At 43.4% G+C, this 20627-nt stretch overlaps 1 protein-coding gene across 1 annotated transcript in view; it reads right to left on the bottom strand.

The window, feature by feature from the left end:
• The window catches only part of POLA1 (DNA polymerase alpha 1, catalytic subunit), a 463756-nt gene that overhangs the window by 357255 nt on the left and 85874 nt on the right, over nucleotides 1–20627 (bottom strand). The window contains 5 exon segments of the mRNA XM_068269965.1: nucleotides 13744–13919; nucleotides 15345–15461; nucleotides 16357–16446; nucleotides 16562–16623; nucleotides 17166–17250. Of these exon segments, the coding sequence (XP_068126066.1) occupies nucleotides 13744–13919; nucleotides 15345–15461; nucleotides 16357–16446; nucleotides 16562–16623; nucleotides 17166–17250 (530 nt within the window).

Raw genomic sequence — 20627 nt, forward strand, 5'->3', positions numbered from 1 at the left:
AAACATGCAAAAAATACAATTAAAAAAATAAACCTACAGTACAGTAGTGATGGATTTGATTTGAGTACTGCTTCAATTGAAAGTCAAAAAATAAAATAAACCATTTAAACTGTTTAAATTGATAAGCAAATCCAACAGCAAATCCTCTTCCCGACGGGCTTGTGGTTTAGCTCACTCTGGCCATGGGGGGGGGGGAGGGGGAGCAATTATCCATTCCATTTCAGGAAAGAAGAGATCCCCTATTGAGCATCCATATCATCATTGGATCATTCCAACAACAGCTTCAGCTACCACGGGAGATATAGCTGCAATGTACGCTGCAGCTACGGAAGCATAGTAGCTAAAGGACCACAGCCTGTTTCAGGCCGGCACAGCCACGGCCAGGCTCCACATTACTGAAGCTGAAGAAGCATACAGCGCATGCCTCAGATTGGCACCTGCACAGTATACTTCATGGGCTTCAGTGATGTGGAGTCTGTTTGCAGCTGTGCCGGTCTGATGCAGGCTGGGCTCCTTCAGCTACTACTTCGGCATAAGCCTAGCGGCGATTCATATACGAGGCGCCAGCTACACTATATCCCGTGGGAGCTGAAGCTTTTGGTGGAATAATCCAATGACAAATTGGATGTTCAACAGGGGGACCTCTTTTTCCTTTAAAGGAGTGTATAATTGCTTACCACATGGCCATAGTGAACTAAACAACAAGCCTGTTGGTAAGAGAATTTGCCAGACTTGCTTTCAATTTGAAGAGTTAAAATGATTTATTCTTTAACTTTCAATTCAACCAATACTCTAACAAATCCATCAGTATAGTAGTATAGGTTTTTTGTTTGTTTGTTTTTGCTCATTTTGCTACAGTGGTCCTTTAAACCAGCAGAAGGAAAAATAAATAAATAAATAAATAAAAAGACTATGCACACACGGTAAGTGTGCAGGGAAAATGGAACCAACACAGCAATTCCTGGGCGTCACCAGCTACAGATGATCAACTAGATGCTAATTTCCGTGACTTTTTGGTTGCAATCTGTATACCGCTTTTAACCTGACCGAATGCCTTTGCTGTTGATGCAAATTTGGATTAGCCCTATTCTAAGTGCCAAACAAATGCAACACCATTTGCATCAAGTTAGTGAGAAATTAGCCATTTCATTTCATTAGCCATTTCTATTCCCAGCATTTTAGGACAAAATGGAATTAGCAAACCAAAAATAAAAATGTTCTATCATGACAAAATAAGAGTACACATATTAGACTCCCCCACTCCAAAATGTCACTGTTTTGGGATATTCACTCATTTTATCCTGACCTAACAAAGGGGCATATACTTTGAAACTCATAGTGAAATCAGTCACCCTGAGTTACCGGCTGAAAATATTCCTCATAAGATGGGACATTTTGTAGTCGACAAGGCCATAGGCAGGGTCATCAACCACAACACTCAAGACCCCACATTTTTATTCAACACTTTTTTTTTCTCCCAAATAACATGGTTCACTACTTTGTGTTTGCTTTGCCTGACAAAACCAATTCAACCATATTTTGTACTGCAATCAACTGGTGGCAAAAAGCAGGGCTGTGGAGTCGGTCCAAAAATCCACCAACTCCGACTCCTCAGTTTAGGATTCCACCGACTCCGACTCCACGACTCCGACTCCTCTAATTTGCATATTACAATTTTGTTGATTAAAAGTATGTAACATGAAATTCGTCTCTTAACTGCCAACGCTTAGGAATTTTACAAGACAACTGAAGTGAGAAGGATATGTAGACTACTATATTTATTCCCTTTAGACTAAAACTAGTCCTTGGTAAGAGTACTTGTAAAAGGTACAGACTGGAACAAAGAACATCTATCAGGCCCTAGGCAATGTAAGTGTGGGTACATGTAAGAATGATGTGCAGGTACTCTGCAGGGGAATGAGGAGATTGTAAACAGACAACACCTCTGTGTTCAATGTGCACAGCATTCTCAGTGGATTCCCTGCAGCTCTGTGGGGAGTGCATATGTAGAGTATAGTACTACTGTGTAACAAAGTAAACCTGAGACAGATGAAATTAAAGTTTTATACATACCTGGGGCTTCCTCCAGCCGCCTTCAGGATAATCAGTCCCTCGTTGTCCTCATCCGCCACCTGGATCCTCTGCTTTGAGTGCAGGTACTTGAGCCAGTCAGGCGTAGTGCGCATGCACACACTCCGCCGCCAGGAGCATACTACACCTGTGCAGCACTATTGCGCAGGTGCAGAATGTTCCTGGCTGTGGGAGCGGCATGTGGCCGGACAGCGCTGACTGGCTAAATTACCAGGACTCATAGCAGAAGATCCGGGTGGTGGAGGACAGCGAGGGACTGATTAGCCTGAAGGGGGCTGGAGGAAGCCCCAGGTATGTATAAAACTTTACTTTTCATCCGTCTCAGTTACCCTTTAATTTGTAGTCACCAAACCAAATTTTAACAACATATCAAATTATTTGATTTCATCAGCAAAGGGAGTGCATACATTTGCATAAATCAGCATCAATGCAGAATTATTTCCATCTCGTTGACCATCTCTATTAGTGACACAGCTACACATCAGGCTTTATTCTTACAGCATAGATGTTATTTAGTATATATAAGAGATTCCTGTGTACACATCATATAAACAGTCACAATCAGATATGTATATCTGACCTTAAAATACGGGGACTGCTTTATTGAAGCAGCACAAGTAACTAATTTTGATTGGTTTATTTCATTTTTGTGGACGAAGCACAGCTATTACTGTATATATACTGTATATATACACATTATTTTTCATGACTATTATCTGAGAAATAGAACATTTTATCATATTTTCTATTTTAATTACAGTTACAAATTCATTAGGAGTCGGTGCATTTTTTCCCGACTCCGACTCCAGGCACCCAAAATTGCCCGACTGCACGACTCCGACTCCACGACTCCGAAGCCCTGGCAAAAAGGCCACATAAATAGCTGAAGCTAAGCTAATTTTTTACCTTAGCAGGGGGAAGCCTCTGAATGGTCCAGAGGCTTCCTCCATCTCTCTACGACACTCCTGCACTGCAACAGTCTTAAAGTAGAAGATTGCTTGCGGCCGCGCTCGTACTTGGAGAGCAAAGCACCTGTGCAGTAGCACGGAACTGCTTGTGCATGACTTTTTTCTCAATTCACAAGGGGCTCAGTGTTACTGCGCAAGTGCAAACCCACTGGTGCTGTCATGCTTGTACACAGAGCAGAGCGCTGTGGCATGATCAAAGGGTCTAGGCCAGCACTAGAGGGGTTGCGGAGGAAGAAGCCTCTGGAGAATTCAGAGGCTTCCCCCTACTGACACAAGAATGTAACTTTTTTTTTCTTTAATGTTACAGGTTCTGTTGCCATGGAGAGGATAGGACGACTAAGGCCCGGTTCACATTAGCGGTGGCTATCCGGAATAGCCGTGCCGGAGCCGCACCGCATGCTGGCCGGACGAAACGGACGCACGGCATAGCAATGTAAGTCTATGCCAGGGTTCACATGTGTCCGTTTCGTCCGGACCAGAGCCGGACCGGATCCGGACTCCGGTGTCCGTTCCAACATGCGCTATTTTTTGGTCCGGCTCCTCCGGCAGCCGTATCCGGGGCGGAGCCGGACTGCACCATCCGGCCAATGGAAACCAATGAGAACCGGAGAGCGCACAACACACTGGCAAAAAATCCGGATGTTCTACCCCACTTCCTATGAGGATTGTTGCGGCGATATTGTATCGGGGACACATGGGCAACCATTTTGGAGTGGAGCAGCACGAGCTGGAGATGTTGGCAGCATGTTGGAGGTGGAGGTGAGTGCTAAACAGCGGAGGGCCTGATTCCACAGGTCCCCCTTCTGCTGACCTCCCAGACCCCAACATTTTTTTTTGTTTTTATACAGGTTGTTATCTCTTTTAAGAATCCGGATCCGGACCGCAACCGTGTTCATACCGCACGGAAACCGTATGCAACCGGACCGGATCCGGACAGGAACCGTACGGTTCAGGTCCGATCCGGCTCCGGTGCGGTCCGGACATCCGGTGCGGTTTTGCAAAACCGCAAGTGTGAACCGGGCCTAATGACATAGCACACAACAAAGCCGCTTCCTGTGGGCCAGGTGAGAAGGGGGAACAATGCAGTAGCTCAAGATGATGCAGCACTGCAGATCTTTCAGCAACACATCAGTGTGGCCTGCTGAACCTCCTGATGCCCCACAAGTGCAAAACAGAACAGAGTGAATTCTAAAGTGATGCATACATTAGATCAGCTAAAAGATCTCTTCAAGATATTAATACATAGCAATTCCTTCATGCTACAATGTTAGATATTAGACAGAATTCTTGCCCAATTTCAATCACAGTGGAGCAGCTATAAAGCTTTGTATGGTTTGATGCAGTACAAAGCTATGCCTTAAAGAGACTCTGTAACAAATTTTTCAGCCTTAGTTCTTCTATCCTATAAGTTCCTATGCCTGTTCTAATCTGCTCTGGCTTACTGCAGTCTTTCCTAACTGCACTGTCTCTGTAATAAATCAATGTATCTTTCCTCTGTCCTGTTTGTCGGGCTAAGGATTGATTGTGTGGAATGTGCAGGGCTGCTTGTGATTGGTAGAAGCGATACACACCCTCTGCAGGCCCCCTGCACACTGTGAATGACTCACACACTATGCTTAGCTGAGCCTATTAGAAGCTGGTTAGTTTGTTTGTAAACACTGCCTAAAACTGTTAATTACAAGCCAGGATTGCAGCAGAGAGTGGCAGAAACAGCACAGAGGGGCACAGGAGAAAATAATGAATAGAATGGTATGCTTTTTATTGTAAGAATATTAGAGTACAGATTCTCTTTAACCACTTGCCGACCGCCTACTTCATATTGGCGGCGGCAAAGTGGCAGCCCCAGGACCACGTAACGCAGATTGGCGTCAGGTCCTGGGGCACTCTCTGGCCGGGGATCGCGCGCTGGGATGCGCGCGCATCCGCCGGCAATAGGCTCCGCCCACCCGCGACGTCAACCCGCCGGCCAATCGGAAGCGCCGGCGGGTTGTTAACCCGACGATCGCCGGATAGGAAGCGTATAATACGCTTTGTAATGTTTACAAAGTGTATTATACAGGCTGCCTCCTGCCCTGGTGGTCCCAGTGTCCGAGGGACCACCAGGGCAGGCTGCAGCCACCCTAGTCTGCACCCAAACACACTGATCTGCCCCCCCTGCCCCCTGATCGCCCACAGTACCCCTCAGACCCCCCCTGCCCACCCCCCCAGACCACCGTTTGCACACAATCACCCCCCTAATCACCCATCAATCACTCCCTGTCACTATCTGTCAACGCTATTTTTTTTTTAGTCCCTAAACTGCCCCCTGCTCCCTCCTGATCACCCCCCCACCCCTCAGATTCTCCCCAGACCCCCCCCCCAGACCCTCCCCCACCCTGTGTACTGTATGCATCTATCCCCCCTGATCACCTGTCAATCACCCGTCAATCACCCGTCAATCACCCGTCAATCACCCGTCAATCACCCGTCAATCACCCGTCAATCACCCCCTGTCACTGCCACCCATCAATCAGCCCCTAACCTGCCCCTTGCGGGCAATCTGATCACCCACCCACACCAATAGATCGCCCGCAGATCCGACATCAGATCACCTCCCAAATCCATTGTTTACATCTATTCTCTCCTCTAAACACCCACTAATTACCCATCAATCACCCATCAATCACCCCCTATCACCACCTGTCACTGTTACCCATCAGATTAGACCCTTGCGGGCACCCAATCACCCGCCCACACGCGCAGATTGCCCTCAGACCCCCGCCTTATCAATTCGCCAGTGCAATATTTACATCTGTTATTCCCTGTAATAACCCACTGATCACCTGTCAATCACCCATCAATCACCCCCTGTCATTGCCACCCATCAATCACCCCGTCACTGCCACCCATCAATCAGCCCCTAACCTGCCCCTTGCGGGCAATCTGATCACCCACCCACACCAATAGATCGCCCGCAGATCCGACATCAGATCACCTCCCAAGTGCAGTGTTTACATCTCTTCTCTCCTCTAAACACCCACTAATTACCCATCAATCACCCCCTATCACCACCTGTCACTGTTACCCATCAGATTAGACCCTAATCTGCCCCTTGCGGGCACCCAATCACCCGCCCACACCTCAGAACACCCTCAGACCCCAGCCCTGATCACCTCGCTAGTGCATTGCTTGCATCTATTCCCCCCCTCTAATCACACCTTGAGACACCCATAAATCACCTCCTGTCACCCCCTAGCACACCTACCCATCAGATCAGGCCCCAATTTGCCCCGTGTGGGCTCCTGATCACTCGGCCAAACCCTCAGATCCCCCTCAGACCCCCTTCCGATCACCTCCCCAGTGCATTGATTGCATCTATTTTCCCCTCTAACCGCCCCCTGAGACACCCATCAATCACCTCCTGTCACCCCCCTAGCACTCCTATCCATCACATCAGGCCCAATACATCCTGTCATCTAAGAGGCCACCCTGCTTATGACCGTTTCCACAAAATTTGCCCCCTCATAGACCACCTGTCATCAAAATTTGCAGATGCTTATACCCCTGAACAGTCATTTTGAGAAATTTGGTTTCCAGACTACTCACAGTTTTGGGCCCGTAAAATGCCAGGGCAGTATAGGAACCCCACAAGTGACCCCATTTTAGAAAGAAGACACCCCAAGGTATTCTGTTAGGTGTATGATGAGTTCATAGAAGATTTTATTTTTTGTCAAAAGTTAGCGGAAATTGGATTTTTATTGTTTTTTTCACAAAGTGTCATTTTTCACTAACTTGTGACAAAAAATAAAATCTTCTATGAACTCACCATACCCTTAATGGAATACCTTGGGGTGTCTTCTTTCTAAAATGGGGTCACTTGTGGGGTTCCTATACTGCCCTGGCATTTTAGGGGCCCTAAACCGTGGGGAGTAGTCTAGAAAACAAATGCCTCAAAATGACCTGTGAATAGGACGTTGGGCACCTTAGCGCACCTAGGCTGCAAAAAAGTGTCACACATGTAGTATCGCCATACTCAGGAGAAGTAGTATAATGTGTTTTGTGGTGTATTTTTACACATACCCATGCTGGGTGGGAGAAATCTCTGTAAATGGACAATTGTGTGTAAAAAAAAATCAAAAATGTGTCATTTACAGAGATATTTCTCCCACCCAGCATTGTTATATGTAAAAATACACCACAAAACACATTATACTACTTCTTCTGAGTACGGCGATACCACATGTGTGACACTTTTTTGCAGCCTAACTGTGCTAAGGGGCCCAAAGTCCAATGAGTACCTTTAGGATTTCACAGGTCATTTTGAGACATTTGGGTTCAAGACTACTCCTCACGGTTTAGGGCCCCTAAAATGCCAGGGCAGTATTGGAACCCCACAAATGACCCCATTATAGAAAGAAGACACCCCAAGGTATTCTGTTAGGTGTATGATGAGTTCATAGAAGATTTTATTTTTTGTCAAAAGTTAGCGGAAATTGGATTTTTATTGTTTTTTTCACAAAGTGTCATTTTTCACTAACTTGTGACAAAAAATAAAATCTTCTATGAACTCACCATACCCCTAACGGAATACCTTGGGGTGTCTTCTTTCTAAAATGGGGTCACTTGTGGGGTTCCTATACTGCCCTGGCATTTTAGGGGCCCTAAACCGTGAGGAGTAGTCTAGAATCCAAATGCCTCAAAATGACCTGTGAATAGGACGTTAGGCCCCTTAGCGCACCTAGGCTGCAAAAAAGTGTCACACATGTAGTATCGCCATACTCAGGAGAAGTAGTATAATGTGTTTTGGGGTGTATTTTTATACATACCCATGCTGGGTGGGAGAAATCTCTCTGTAAATGGACAATTGTGTGTAAAAAAAATCAAATTTTGTCATTTACAGATATATTTCTCCCACCTAGCATCTGTATGTGTAAAAATACACCCCAAAACACATTATACTACTTCTCCTGAGTACGGCGGTACCACATGTGTGGCACTTTTTTGCACCCTAAGTGCGCTAAGGGGCCCAAAGTCCAATGAGTACCTTTAGGATTTCACAGGTCTTTTTGCGACATTTGGTTTCAAGACTACTCCTCACGGTTTAGGGCCCCTAAAATGCCAGGGCAGTATAGGAACCCCACAAATGACCCCATTTTAGAAAGAAGACACCCCAAGGTATTCCGTTAGGAGTATGGTGAGTTCATAGAAGATTTTATTTTTGTCACAAGTTAGCGGAAAATGACACTTTGTGAAAAAAAACCAATTAAAATCAATTTCCGCTAACTTGTGACAAAAAAAAAAAAAATCTATGAACTCACCATACTCCTAATGGAATACCTTGGGGTGTCTTCTTTCTAAAATGGGGTAATTTGTGGGATTCCTATACTGTCCTGGCATTTTAGGGGCCCTAAACCGTGAGGAGCAGTCTTGAAACGAAATTTCTCAAAATGACCTGTGAAATCCTAAAGGTACTCATTGGACTTTGGGCCCCTTAGCGCAGTTAGGGTGCAAAAAAGTGCCACACATGTGGTATCGCCGTACTCAGGAGAAGTAGTATAATGTGTTTTGGGGTGTATTTTTCCACATACCCATGCTGAGTGGGAGAAATATCTCTATAAATTGACAATTGTGTGTAAAAAAAATAAAAAAATTGTCATTTACGGAGATATTTCTCCCACCCAGCATGGGTATGTGAAAAATACACCCCAAAACACATTATACTACTTCTCCTGAGTACGGCAATACCACATGTGTGGCACTTTTTTGCAGCCTAACTGCGCTAAGGGGCCCAAAGTCCAATGAGCATCTTTAGGCTTTACAGGGGTGCTTACAATTAGGCACCCCCCAAAATGCCAGGAAAGTGAACACACCCCACAAATGACCCCATTTTGGAAAGTAGACACTTCAAGGTATTCAGAGAGGAGCATAGTGAGTCCGTGGCAGATTTCATTTTTTTTTGTCGCAAGTTAGAAGAAATGGAAACTTTTTTTTTTTTTTTTTTCTGTCACAAAGTGTCATTTTCCGCTAACTTGTGACAAAAAATAAAATCTTCAATGAACTCACCATGCCTCTCACTGAATACTTTGGGATGTCTTCTTTCCAAAATGGGGTCATTTGGGGGGTATTTGTACTATCCTGGAATTTTAGCCCCTCATGAAGAGTGACAGGTGCGCAGAAAAGTCAGAGATGCTTGAAAATGGGAAAATTCACTTTTTGCACCATAGTTTGTAAACGCTATAACTTTTACCCAATCCAATAAATATACACTGAATGGTTTTTTTTTTTATCAAAGACATGTAGCAGAATAACTTTCGCGCTCAAATGTATAGGAAATTTTACTTTATTTGAAAAATGTCAGCACAGAAAGTTAAAAAAGTCATTTTTTTGACAAAATTCATGTCTTTTTTGATGAATATAATAAAAAGTAAAACTCGCAGCAACAATCAAATAGCACCAAAAGAAAGCTGTATTAGGGCTCGTTCCCACTATCGCGAATCTGCATGCGTCCAACGCATGCAGATCCGCACATGTAATGCAAGTGGATGGGCCTGTTTCCACTGTAGCGTTGTTGAGGTGCGTTTTTTTCAGCGTGAAAAAAACGCACAAAAGAGCCAACGATTTCGCCTGCGTCGGGAATCCGTGCGAATCGCCGCTAATGTATTTAATAGTAAAAACGCATGCGTTTGTTACATGCGTTTTTACCCGCGATTTCGCACCTTTTTCAATTTTATTTAGCCCTGGCAGTGTCATGGTTAATTTCGCATGGCACCCTGCCATGCGAAATCGCATGCGAAATCGCGGGTAAAAACGCATGCGGAAACTCATCCGCATGCGTTTTTACAAGCGTCGGAATGCGGCCGAAATCGCGTCGCAACAGTGGGAACGAGCCCTTAGTGACAAGAAAAGGAGGTAAAATTCATTTAGGTGGTAGGTTGTATGACTGAGCAATAAACCGTGAAAGCTGCAGTGGTCCGAATGGAAAAAAAGGCTCTGGTCCTTAAGGGGTTTTATGACTGCAGTCCTTAAGTGGTTAAAGAAACACTGAAGCGAAAAAAAAATTATGATATTATGATTTGTATGTGTAGTACAGCTAAGAAATAAAACATTAAGATCGAATACATCAGTCTAATTGTTTCCAGTACAGGAAGAGTTAAGAAACTCCAGTTATCTCTATGCAAAAAAGCCATTAAGCTCTACGACTTTTAAAGTCATGGAGAGGGCTGTTTTCTGACTTTTATTATCTCAACTGTTCCTGAACTATTTACTTTTTCTCTGCCAGAGGAGAAGTCATTAGTTCACAGACTGCTCTGAAAGAATCATTTTGAATGCTGAGTGTTGTGTAATCTGCACATATTATAGAATGATGCAATGTTAGAAAAAACACTATATATCTGAAAATAAAAATATGAGAATATTTTCTTTGCTGCTAATCTTCTAGTAATTATTCATAGTACACAACCAATTCACTATATCTTTTTTTTTCCGCTTCAGTGTCTCTTTAAGCACATAAAAAATTTCACTGAAACACAAATTAAGCATAAACCTGACTAAAAAAATAAAAAAAATAAAAAAGAGACACTTGGTAATTAATAAATATCAAAGGTCTTGTCTTAAATCTGAGCATGTTTCATAAAAAAAAAAAAAAAGGCGGCACACAAGAAAAAAAAAAAGCTTAGAAAAAGAAGGTATACTACATACCTTCAGCTTTCCCTAGCATTTTATGACACGATTAACAACCACTTGAAGACCACAGACTTACACCCCCCTAGTAACCAGGCTATTTTTTACAATTCAGCACTCTGCAGCTTTAACAGTTTATTACCCATACATACAATTTAGCAGCCAGATGAATCTTACCTTCTTTTCTGCCCACCAAAAGAGCTTTCTGTTGGTGGGATCAGATTGCTGCTGCCATGTATTTTTTTTTTTTTAAGTTAAAAAGTATTTCTTTTAATAAAATATTCTTTTTTATAATTTCCCTCCCCTCTCCCCCACAAGATCCAGCACTGTGATTACCTTTCATAGGAATCAGCCTATGAGAGGGATCCGGTTGTAAGCCACTCCAGGGGACAGCTAAGTGACACAGCAGTCTCCTGTACAGCGCTGCACTAGATTGCAGTATTGTACAAAAGCGGCTGGCAGGCTGTTTATGAAGCGAAGCTCCTTAACTCAGTGGGGATATGCGTGCATTCCCCGCTAATCTCCGCCTACAGGACCTGGTGCCAATTGGCGCTAGGCGTTCTTGTAACACCCTCCCACCACCAATCGGAGTTAGGCGGGAGGGAGGGAGTTAATATAGCATTTTATGTGCAAAATTTTATTTGATACCAAAAAGGCAACAACAGGGCTGTCTGCTAACTCAGATAATTTGTTTACTTCTTAGCCTAAAGTACCCTTAAGTAACATAAAAATGTGAATTCCGCTCTACCTCCGCTGCTAAAACATTGCTGGAACCAGGTGACTTGAACCCATAGAAAAAAGAAAAGAGGACGTTCCGCTTGATGTCTGTAGCAAAAATTGTCTAATTGTACTAAAACAGGTTAACCAACCACTTCAGGACCATAGGCTTACACCCATACCCCCCCCCCCCTCCCCTCAAATGACCAGGCTATTTTTCACTAATTAGGCCACTGCAGCTTTAAGGGTTTGCTGCAGGGCCATACAATTCAGCACACAGGTGATCGTCTCCCTTTTCTGCCCACCAACAGAGCTTTCTGTGAATGGGCTGTGATTGCTCCTGTTAGGTTTATTTTTTGTATAAATATTTGTTTATTTTTAAATACATTTTGCTATTTTATTTATATAATTTTTTTTTCTATACCCGCCCTCCTTCCCCCTGCTACCCAATGACAGCAATCGGCTGTCATAGGCTTCAGCCTATGAGATCTGATCGCTTTTGTGCTGCCAGAGGGGACAGCCAAGTGACACGGCTGTCCCCAGTACAGCGCTGCCTTAGATCGCAACCTTGTACATTGTAAATAGACGGCGGTTTTGCCGTCTAACAGTCACCTAGCGGCGATCACCGCTAAAAGACTGATGACGGAGTGGAGAGCACTAGCAATCATAATCTTCTGCAAAACCCCGCCCCAGGACTTGACGCCAATTGGCGTTAGGCGGTCCTGGGGCTGCCGCCACTTTCACGCCCATTGGCGTTCCGTGGATGCTTAGAGGTTAAAACCTATATAGCCAGGTAACTAGTTACCTAGCTGCATAGGTGTTAACCTGATTTAATAAAGTTGGAATATTTTTGCCACAGACATTGTGCGGAGCGCACTCCTTTCTTGAACCTCAAGTAACCTTTTATTTGATGTTCTACTAATAGTCACCTTTTACATCATTAAATATTTTAATTTTTTTTATTCTCGCTCCAAAACCAAGCAAAGTGTGTGGAGTACTTCTGGTATAGAGACAATGTATTAATATATTTTTTCATATATTATATTAAAAAAGCAAGGATTGCTATATAATGCTAATGTGGTATTTGTACAGACAAATGAGAGAAAGATGACTGGAACAAAACTCCAGGCACCACTCTTGCATAAGCTTTGTGTAGGAGGCTTAATAGCCTTTCATTAATGAAATCTGTTTTTCGAAAGACCAGCAGGGTTTTCATAAAACAAATGAAAACGTACCTGATAATTTGCCCTTTATTCCTTTGCATCCTTAGTGTGAGAGCCACATCTGTACAGAGCAGTTTCAGCACAGTAAGCTCATTTTCTCTCAATGTAGCGCCAACCCACAGAGCTGGATTCTCATTAACAGCCAGAAAGGACAAAAAGACCCAATTTCACATCTTTAAAGAGAACTCGACGTCAAAATAATTGAAGAACAGATACCTACCTAAAGAGAGGGAAGCCTCTGGATGCTAATGAGTACTCTGGTCCCTGTTGCCACTCACGCCCCTCCACCTGACTGGGGCCACGTTCCTCTTCTAGCAAGAGCCTGACCATGCTTGCAGCCGCACGAGCACAGCCACGCATGCACAGTGGCACATAGCAGGTTTCAGCTTACTGCACAAGCGCCGCCATAACAGCTTCGGTGCAGTACGACTGTGCGCATGCCAGAAGAGCACGGCCCTGGTTACAAACGAGCTATTGTTGGCAAGCTTAGGAGGGGGGCAAAGGAAGCAACGGGGACTGCAGGAGACCGAGAGAAGCCACATTAGGATCCAGAAGCTACCATCTCCTCAGGATTTTTGTAGTTTATTATTCTTTGGGTACACTTTTAATTACTTACTACAATAATTTTACATTTTAATCCAGCAGCACTAAACTAGGTGTAGGTTTGTTTAGACCTCTGCCTGGACCTTCAGTGGACCTGGACCCACATATTCACTAGGTCCTCTTCTCCTTTGAAGTCATCACCTGCCTTATCTTTTTGTAACTCACCCTCAAGGCTGCATGTCTACAGATTTCAAGTGCGTGGGTCTGCTTTAAATGGCCATATCTCTAGATGCCTCATTGTAAAATATGTAATGACAATCTGTTACCTATTAAGAGATCCAAATCTGCTCCATAGCTGTGTTCTTGTGAACCAAAACATAGCTATTACAGCTGTTATCTCCAAGCTTTATTACTTTAGAAAATAATTAAACTTCAATATTTTTTGCGCTTGCCTCACAACCTAGTTTTATCCTCTCACATGGATAAACCTCAAATTAAGTTTTTAATATCATGAAGAACCACTTTCAAGAGCCTCTCAATACCTGTAAGCATTGCGAATACTTTCTGGAGGGATTGGAACACGCTCAGTTTTCAGTATGTGGTTAACCAGTTCAGACAAGTGATAGCTTTTACAGCGAATCAGCTCTTTTGCAGAAATCTGAATGTCACAGATAATACGGCCACAGGCTGCATTCCTTTCAGCAAAACCGCTACGACCCTAAAAGAAGACAGTAAAATTAATCCAAAGGGACAACATATTAGCCAAGTTATAAGACATTCACCACTGTACACCAGTGTCGGTGGAGAGGGAGGCAGTACATTAGGGCTGCACGGTTTTTCTGTTTAAAACCGAAACCGCGGATCGTGGCAAGACGATCTGCTGATCGTCAGTATCATCGGTTTTTCGGTCCGCTGTCTGTACCTTGTGTCTGGCCCCGCTGTGCGCAGATTGGCCAGAAGCAGTGAATATGTATGAGTGTTAATGAGCCCCCCGGCGGATCCACTCGAGCGAGCGGCGGGGCACATACAGCTTTACCAATCACTGGATAGCAATGGAATGACGGGAGCGGTAGGCGGAGCTGTACAGAGCGTACAGCTCCGCCTACCGCAGCAGTCATTCCATCGCTATCCAGTGATTGGTCAAGCTGTATGTGCCCCGCCGCTCGCTCGAGTGGATCCGCCCCCCCACTCATTAACACTCATACATATTCACTGCTTCTGGTCAATCCGCGCACAGCGGGGCCAGACACACGGTACTACAGACAACGGGCCGGGCAGTGCGGGCACAATGAAAGCTGCTGCAGATAGACGATCACCAGATCGTCTTAACATGAAATCTGTCTCCCTATCCCTGAGCTAGATAGTCAGTATTGGAATAGGTTTGCTATATTCCCCTACTTTGCTTGGCAAGGGGAGAGCGGTCGGTCTCTCTGTTTCTCCTACGCCCAGGTGACTGCCGTCGGGAACATACATAGGACCCCGCCCCACTGATGGACTACTGCTGTGCATGTACTGCAGTTGTGGCTTGCATCTGTAGGCCACTTCTACCTGGTAATAATTTTTTATGTGTAATTTTTGGAGTAGCTTGCAAGCTAAAAAATTGTGGGCACCTCTGATGTAGAGTATATGAAGAACAGATGGACACACATATATATCTGTCAGGTCTGGCGGAGATATCCAGCACTCCTTATAAGCAGCAGCATAGCAGGAATAAACATAAATTAACACAGGAGAGTGGAGTGGTAGGTGTGCAAAATAAATAAAAACGGACTAATGGCATTTGCTATATAACTTGGGAGCTACCTTAACCAGGAGCGTGCCATAGGAATCCATGGAGGAGTGGTGAAGACAGTTAACAAGTACTCTAATTGCCTGGGATCACCACCTGCAGACTACCACCTACATTTTCAGAGCAAGAATTGTGCTACCTCCCCTAGTTCTAGATGCAAATAAAACTGGCTGCAATAAGAACAAGGTTTATGTAACAAATTAATTTGGTAGATGTCAAGAGAGCCTCAGTTCACACATTAAAGTTTTTCTATATAAATGATCATCTCATTTTCATAACATACACTTTTCTAAACATCAAACTGTTTAAAAGATATCAAACAGAAAATAATTGACTGCCACCAGAAAAACCTACCCCAAGTTTTGGCATATTTGAGCGTCTCAGTCGCCCAATCTTGGACCAGAATGGAACTTTACATAAATTAATCCTTTGAAGCAAGACTTCTAGGTCAAAGCTGTAAATATCATGGCCCTAGTGAGGAATAGACGAGAATCAGGACAAAGTACAAAATAATACTTGAAACTATTAAAACAATGATACAGAATAGGATGTGGATAAAAGAGAAGCATATGGTCAAACAAGACATGTTTAAAGTTCACTAACAACTTAACTGTTCCCAATTTCCCGAAAACAACAGGTTTCCAATTGTACAATACAGTAATCGTTTTATTTTACACGAGAGAGAGAGAGAGAGAGAGAGAGAGAGAGAGAGAGAGAGAGAGAGAAGGAGAAGAAGTATAAAAAAAGGAGTATTATGCAATGGACACTCTTGTACAATGCTACCACACCAATTTCCCACTCAGCATTGCCCCAAAAACGGGAAAGGGAAGCATTAATGTTTGAAGTAAAGACTACATAACGTGAGTGCTCAGCTGGTACTAAGAATGCAAAATGGGCACACGGTTTCCAACTGAACTTCCTAAAGCAATTAATGACTTTTGCATAGCAAGCAAACCATCAGTGAATAAGAGGAACAGGTGAAGTCATAGTCCAAGTTAAAGTCCTACTAAACCCAAAAAGTGCAGTTCAGCACTGCCCTGCATCTCTGTAACTTCTATCTGCTGAAAGTGGTACCAGAGTGGCCATAGAATAAACCCTAGGTGGGAAACACATGCATGTTACAGTAGTTTAATAGGGCTCTAGCAGAGTGCTATATTGGCAAATAACAGCACTGGCTAAAGGTGATCAGAATAGTACTGTGTATGTCAAGATGATGCTGCTTTAATTTATACGTCAAACTTCTATTATGTACCGTATCACAAACACTAGCTTCTCTTTCCAAACCTGTAAGTTATTTTACTAGGTTAGTCATTTCCTAGTAGTGCAATGACTACACATAGTCTAATAATAATAATATTATACTCACCACTATGACATCTGGATCAATTTTGTGCACTTTTGCAAGGAAAAAGCCTAGCAGAGTCCTTTCTGTTAAAGCAACTTCTATGTGTTCATTCTGAAAGCAGAAGAAAAGCGCACAATAAAAAACACAAAAAGGTAAACTTCTACAAATGACTTCACAAACGCGTCACAAGAATTAATAAAAGTAAGTAAAACAGTCATTTTGTTACCTTTCGTTTTAAAACTTCTTTGTGATCGTAGGGGAAGATGCAGTCATTGGGTTTGGTAAGGACTTGAAAATAAAAACATAAATGCAGTTAAAGTCATTAAACAAACACGCTCCATTTTCCAAGCTGCATACATTTACATATACAAATTTGCACAATCCTGCATTGACTCAAATGATTTGCATCTCATTGACCATCTCTAACTATAATCTTCTCCTTCAGGCCCCTTGCATACTTGCGCGCTGCATCGTTCCACGGTACACTCTCCTGCTGCAAGGGCCATACAAGTCTATGGAGGCTTTGCACAGTTCACACCATGCAACGGGGTGCGTTGGAAGTATCCAAACTGTTGCAATACCTAAGCAAAGGCTGCACTGCCTTGCCGCATGATCCAAGCCTACTGCACAAATTATGCAGCAATGCAAGTCATTGGGCGACGCAGCAAGTGTGCACAACAGGAGCGCAGTGCAACACGCATGTGTGGATCAATGGGAATCATTGTGACACTGGTATTGCTTAAAAGGAAATAAATATGGCAGCCTCTATCACTCTCGCTTCGGTTGTCCATTAAGCATACAGCAATCCAGTGTAAAAGTATCCAACCTACCACAAAAATGGGTCTTGAAAGGAGGCTGAGGTGGAGCTTTATCAAGAGGAAATTTGTGATGAACCAGAGCAGCCAAAGCAACAATCTGTATAAAAAAAAATAAAAAAATAAGTATGGTAATGAATACAAGGGTTACAAAAATGCATCCATTTAGGCCTAGCACTGCTTCAGGTTTTTCGGTGTCGTCCATAAATTCTGTAGATGTTTAAGTACAATGAATAGAAAAGGTAAGGCTGCATTTCCACTTGTGCGGTGCGAATCGCCGCGGTAAAAATTCGCATGCGGATGCGAAATTCGCATGCGGGTCCATGCGAATTTTCATGCGTAATCGCACGCGAATTCGCATGGATGACGATGTATGCGAATTTAACCATGGCAGTGCTGGTGTGCTTTTCCATTGTTTCTATGCGAATTCGCATGAAAATTCGCATGAAAATTCGCATACCCAAACCTCATGCGAATTTCCTATTAAATACATTGTATGCGATTCGCATAGCGGTATGCAGTATGCGAATTCTGATGGCTCTGCCATGCGAATTTTTTCTGCACAGAAAAACGCAAAGGAATCCTGACAAGTGGAAACAGTCCCATTCACTTGTATTGCTATGCGAATTTGCATGCGAAAAACGCATGCGAATTCGCGATAGTGGAAATGAGCCCTAAAGTATACACACCCCCTGTTAAAATGCCAGTTTCTTATGATGCAAAAAAAGTAGATGAGAAGCTTGATGTTGATCTAATAGACTCTGATCCATATGAAATTAACTTTTTCTCCTGAGTTATCTCCTAGGACAGTGCTGTCCAACATCATAGTCAGGGGGTGTGCGTCTAGAACCATATTTTTTGGCTGGAGGCAGCAGAGTATCAATGTCCTGGCTTTAGGGCCAAAGCCAAGCGCAAACAAGAGGCGGGCTTGCAAGAGGAATAAAACAAAAAAAAAAAATAGTCCGGTCAGGCAAGTATGGCGCAGGGGGCACATTCGGCCTGCGTCACGCCAGTTAAAGTGCCCTGTCCTAGGAGATAATTTTCATAATCTCTTTAACCTCCTTGGCGGTAATCCCAAGCTAGGGTCGGGCGGAAAACCGCAGCTCAGAGCGGTAATCCTGACCTGTGCTCGGGGTAGCCGCCGGAGGCTGTGTGCAGAGCAATGCTGCAGTGGGCATTTCTACATACCTCCCAGGGGATCCCGACGTCGGCCGCCATCATTCTTCCACTCCTCCAAAGCTCTGCTTCCTCCTGGTGAGATCGCCACCCGGAGGATGGAGGGAAAACTGCAGTGCTGGAGCCAGGGAGGTGAGTGGTTGTGGAACTGCTGCAGATCTGCTGCAGATCTCCCTGGCAGCATTATTTTTTCCAGGTTTTAGGGTCAGAAAGGGTGCAAAAAAATTGCACCACTTATAGACCCTAAAATCCTGAGAGAATCATAACGCCAAGGGGGTTAAATTAAATTTGCATCATTTTCATCATCAACTGAAAAAGTTCCCAAAAGTTGGTATAAAGTTGGTATTTTTTAAAAAAGTATTTTCTTGCTTGCTGGTGGTTTAAAAGGCATTTTATGCCAAGGTGCGAAAATATCACCTAGGAACACTTGTGATTTGCATATGGGGATTTGTCTTTAGCAAGTTGTCTATAATTTTCTTTCTGATCCCCATGGCCAACTCTCTTCTTTGCTTTCTCTGATCCATGTTCAGTGTAATATATACAATGATAAAAAAAGAACAGTTGCCATTTCTTTCTATTTAAAGAACTGGTGGAAAAAAAATAGCTGATTTTTGCCCTACTTGAGGCCTCTTCTGGCCACCCCATAATCTTTGAGGCACCTCAGTTTCATCTGGGTACCCTTTGTTGTGCTGCTGTCGCCCATCATTGAAGGCTCCGGCCCACCTGGCTTGAAGCTACGTCACATGCTCTGCCCCGATCACGCACCTCCTTAATCGTGCTCACATGGCCAAGAGTGTCTGAGCACGTGCAGTTACAATTCTTTGCAAGCCAAGCTTGCATAGAATGCTACTGGCTACAGGAGGACGATTGCGGCTTGCAGACGGGACAGAGCAGATCGAGGATCCTCACAAACGGGACAGAGCATGCGCCATAGCTGCGTTCCAGCTGGCTTTAAGGAGTGATAGCAGATCAACAGAAGAGACCTAGAAGAAACTGAGGGGCTTCCAATATTAAACGTGTTGGTAGAAGCCCCAGTTAAGGTGAAATCAGCTGCCCCCCCTTTCAGCTGTGCTTTAAACAGGCTGAATAACAGACCTGTGTTGTGCGAGTTAACTTCTGAATTATAAATATATATAATTTATGATTTTCTAGTGAAAGAGATCATTCATATCTTTATAGAGTAGGCATTACCGTACTTTTTTTCTTTTCATATTTGGATTACTTCAATGACCTATCAACGGGCTGGAAGTATAAATCAGGCAGCTGCCTTTTATTTAATCGGTTATTGAGGAATAAAACAAATAAATAAAAAACATTTTTTACCCATGAGCTACAACAGAATCCACATAATAAGCCCAGGTTTTCAGGTATTAAAACGAACAAGAAGGCAATACAACAAATCTAACTCTGCTCCTTCCCTCTGAAAAATCACACATGCTCCTTCCAAGCTCTATTCTATGAAGCCAGCCCCGGAGCTGGAGCTATGCCAACCCTGTCACGTAAGTGTTCTCACAAGATGCATTTACTAATTATGTTCTTACAGTAGAACAGTTAAAGTGGAACTTCAGCCAAACCTTTTGTCGTAGATTTAATAAGGGAGTTAAAACTGTTTAATTTCTTTCTGTATCTACTGCTTTTGAGGGGTACTGTCACATTCTGTTCATCTCATGAGGGTTTCTTCATGAGAAAGTGAAGGGATAGCTTTATAACATGGACACACGTAGCAATAAAGATTTGTGAAAAACAGGAATGGTTTATGCTTGGTCGGGTGTTAAAAGCTCTGCGTAGTTGTTGAGACATCCTCTTGCTTCCATGCGCAGATGTTTGGGACTAGAGACGGAAGGTGTGTGGAAGGTACTTTCCAAAGGAAACAAAGACTGCAATAATCCAGGTGTTCCAAATTATTCCACTTTATACAAATTACAAAAAAGGTGTTGACTATTTCCATGAAAAATATTTTAAAAAAGTATCTAAATACATCATGAAAAAATGTTAAATAGTGGCTGGATGGCAAAACAAAACCCCAAAACATAAATTGATGGCTCTACCAGAAAAAAAGTGCTCTTCAACCATTTCCGAGAGTCATCATAGTCTGATCAAGCTTCAACCAATGTCTCAGTACTGGTGCTCAGAGTAATGACATCAGCAGAAGGCTAGGAGGAGGTATGGCTAGTAGAGAGGTGCAGATTGTTTTGCTTATTTTAGGCAAAATAAGGTACCCTCATCATGGACCAATCAAGTCTATTCATAGCATAGCATAAAATGAAAATACACAAACTTGCATCAATTCTGAACTACTTG

The sequence above is a fragment of the Hyperolius riggenbachi genome, chromosome 2 (assembly GCF_040937935.1).
Source record: "Hyperolius riggenbachi isolate aHypRig1 chromosome 2, aHypRig1.pri, whole genome shotgun sequence".
NCBI lineage: Eukaryota > Metazoa > Chordata > Amphibia > Anura > Hyperoliidae > Hyperolius > Hyperolius riggenbachi.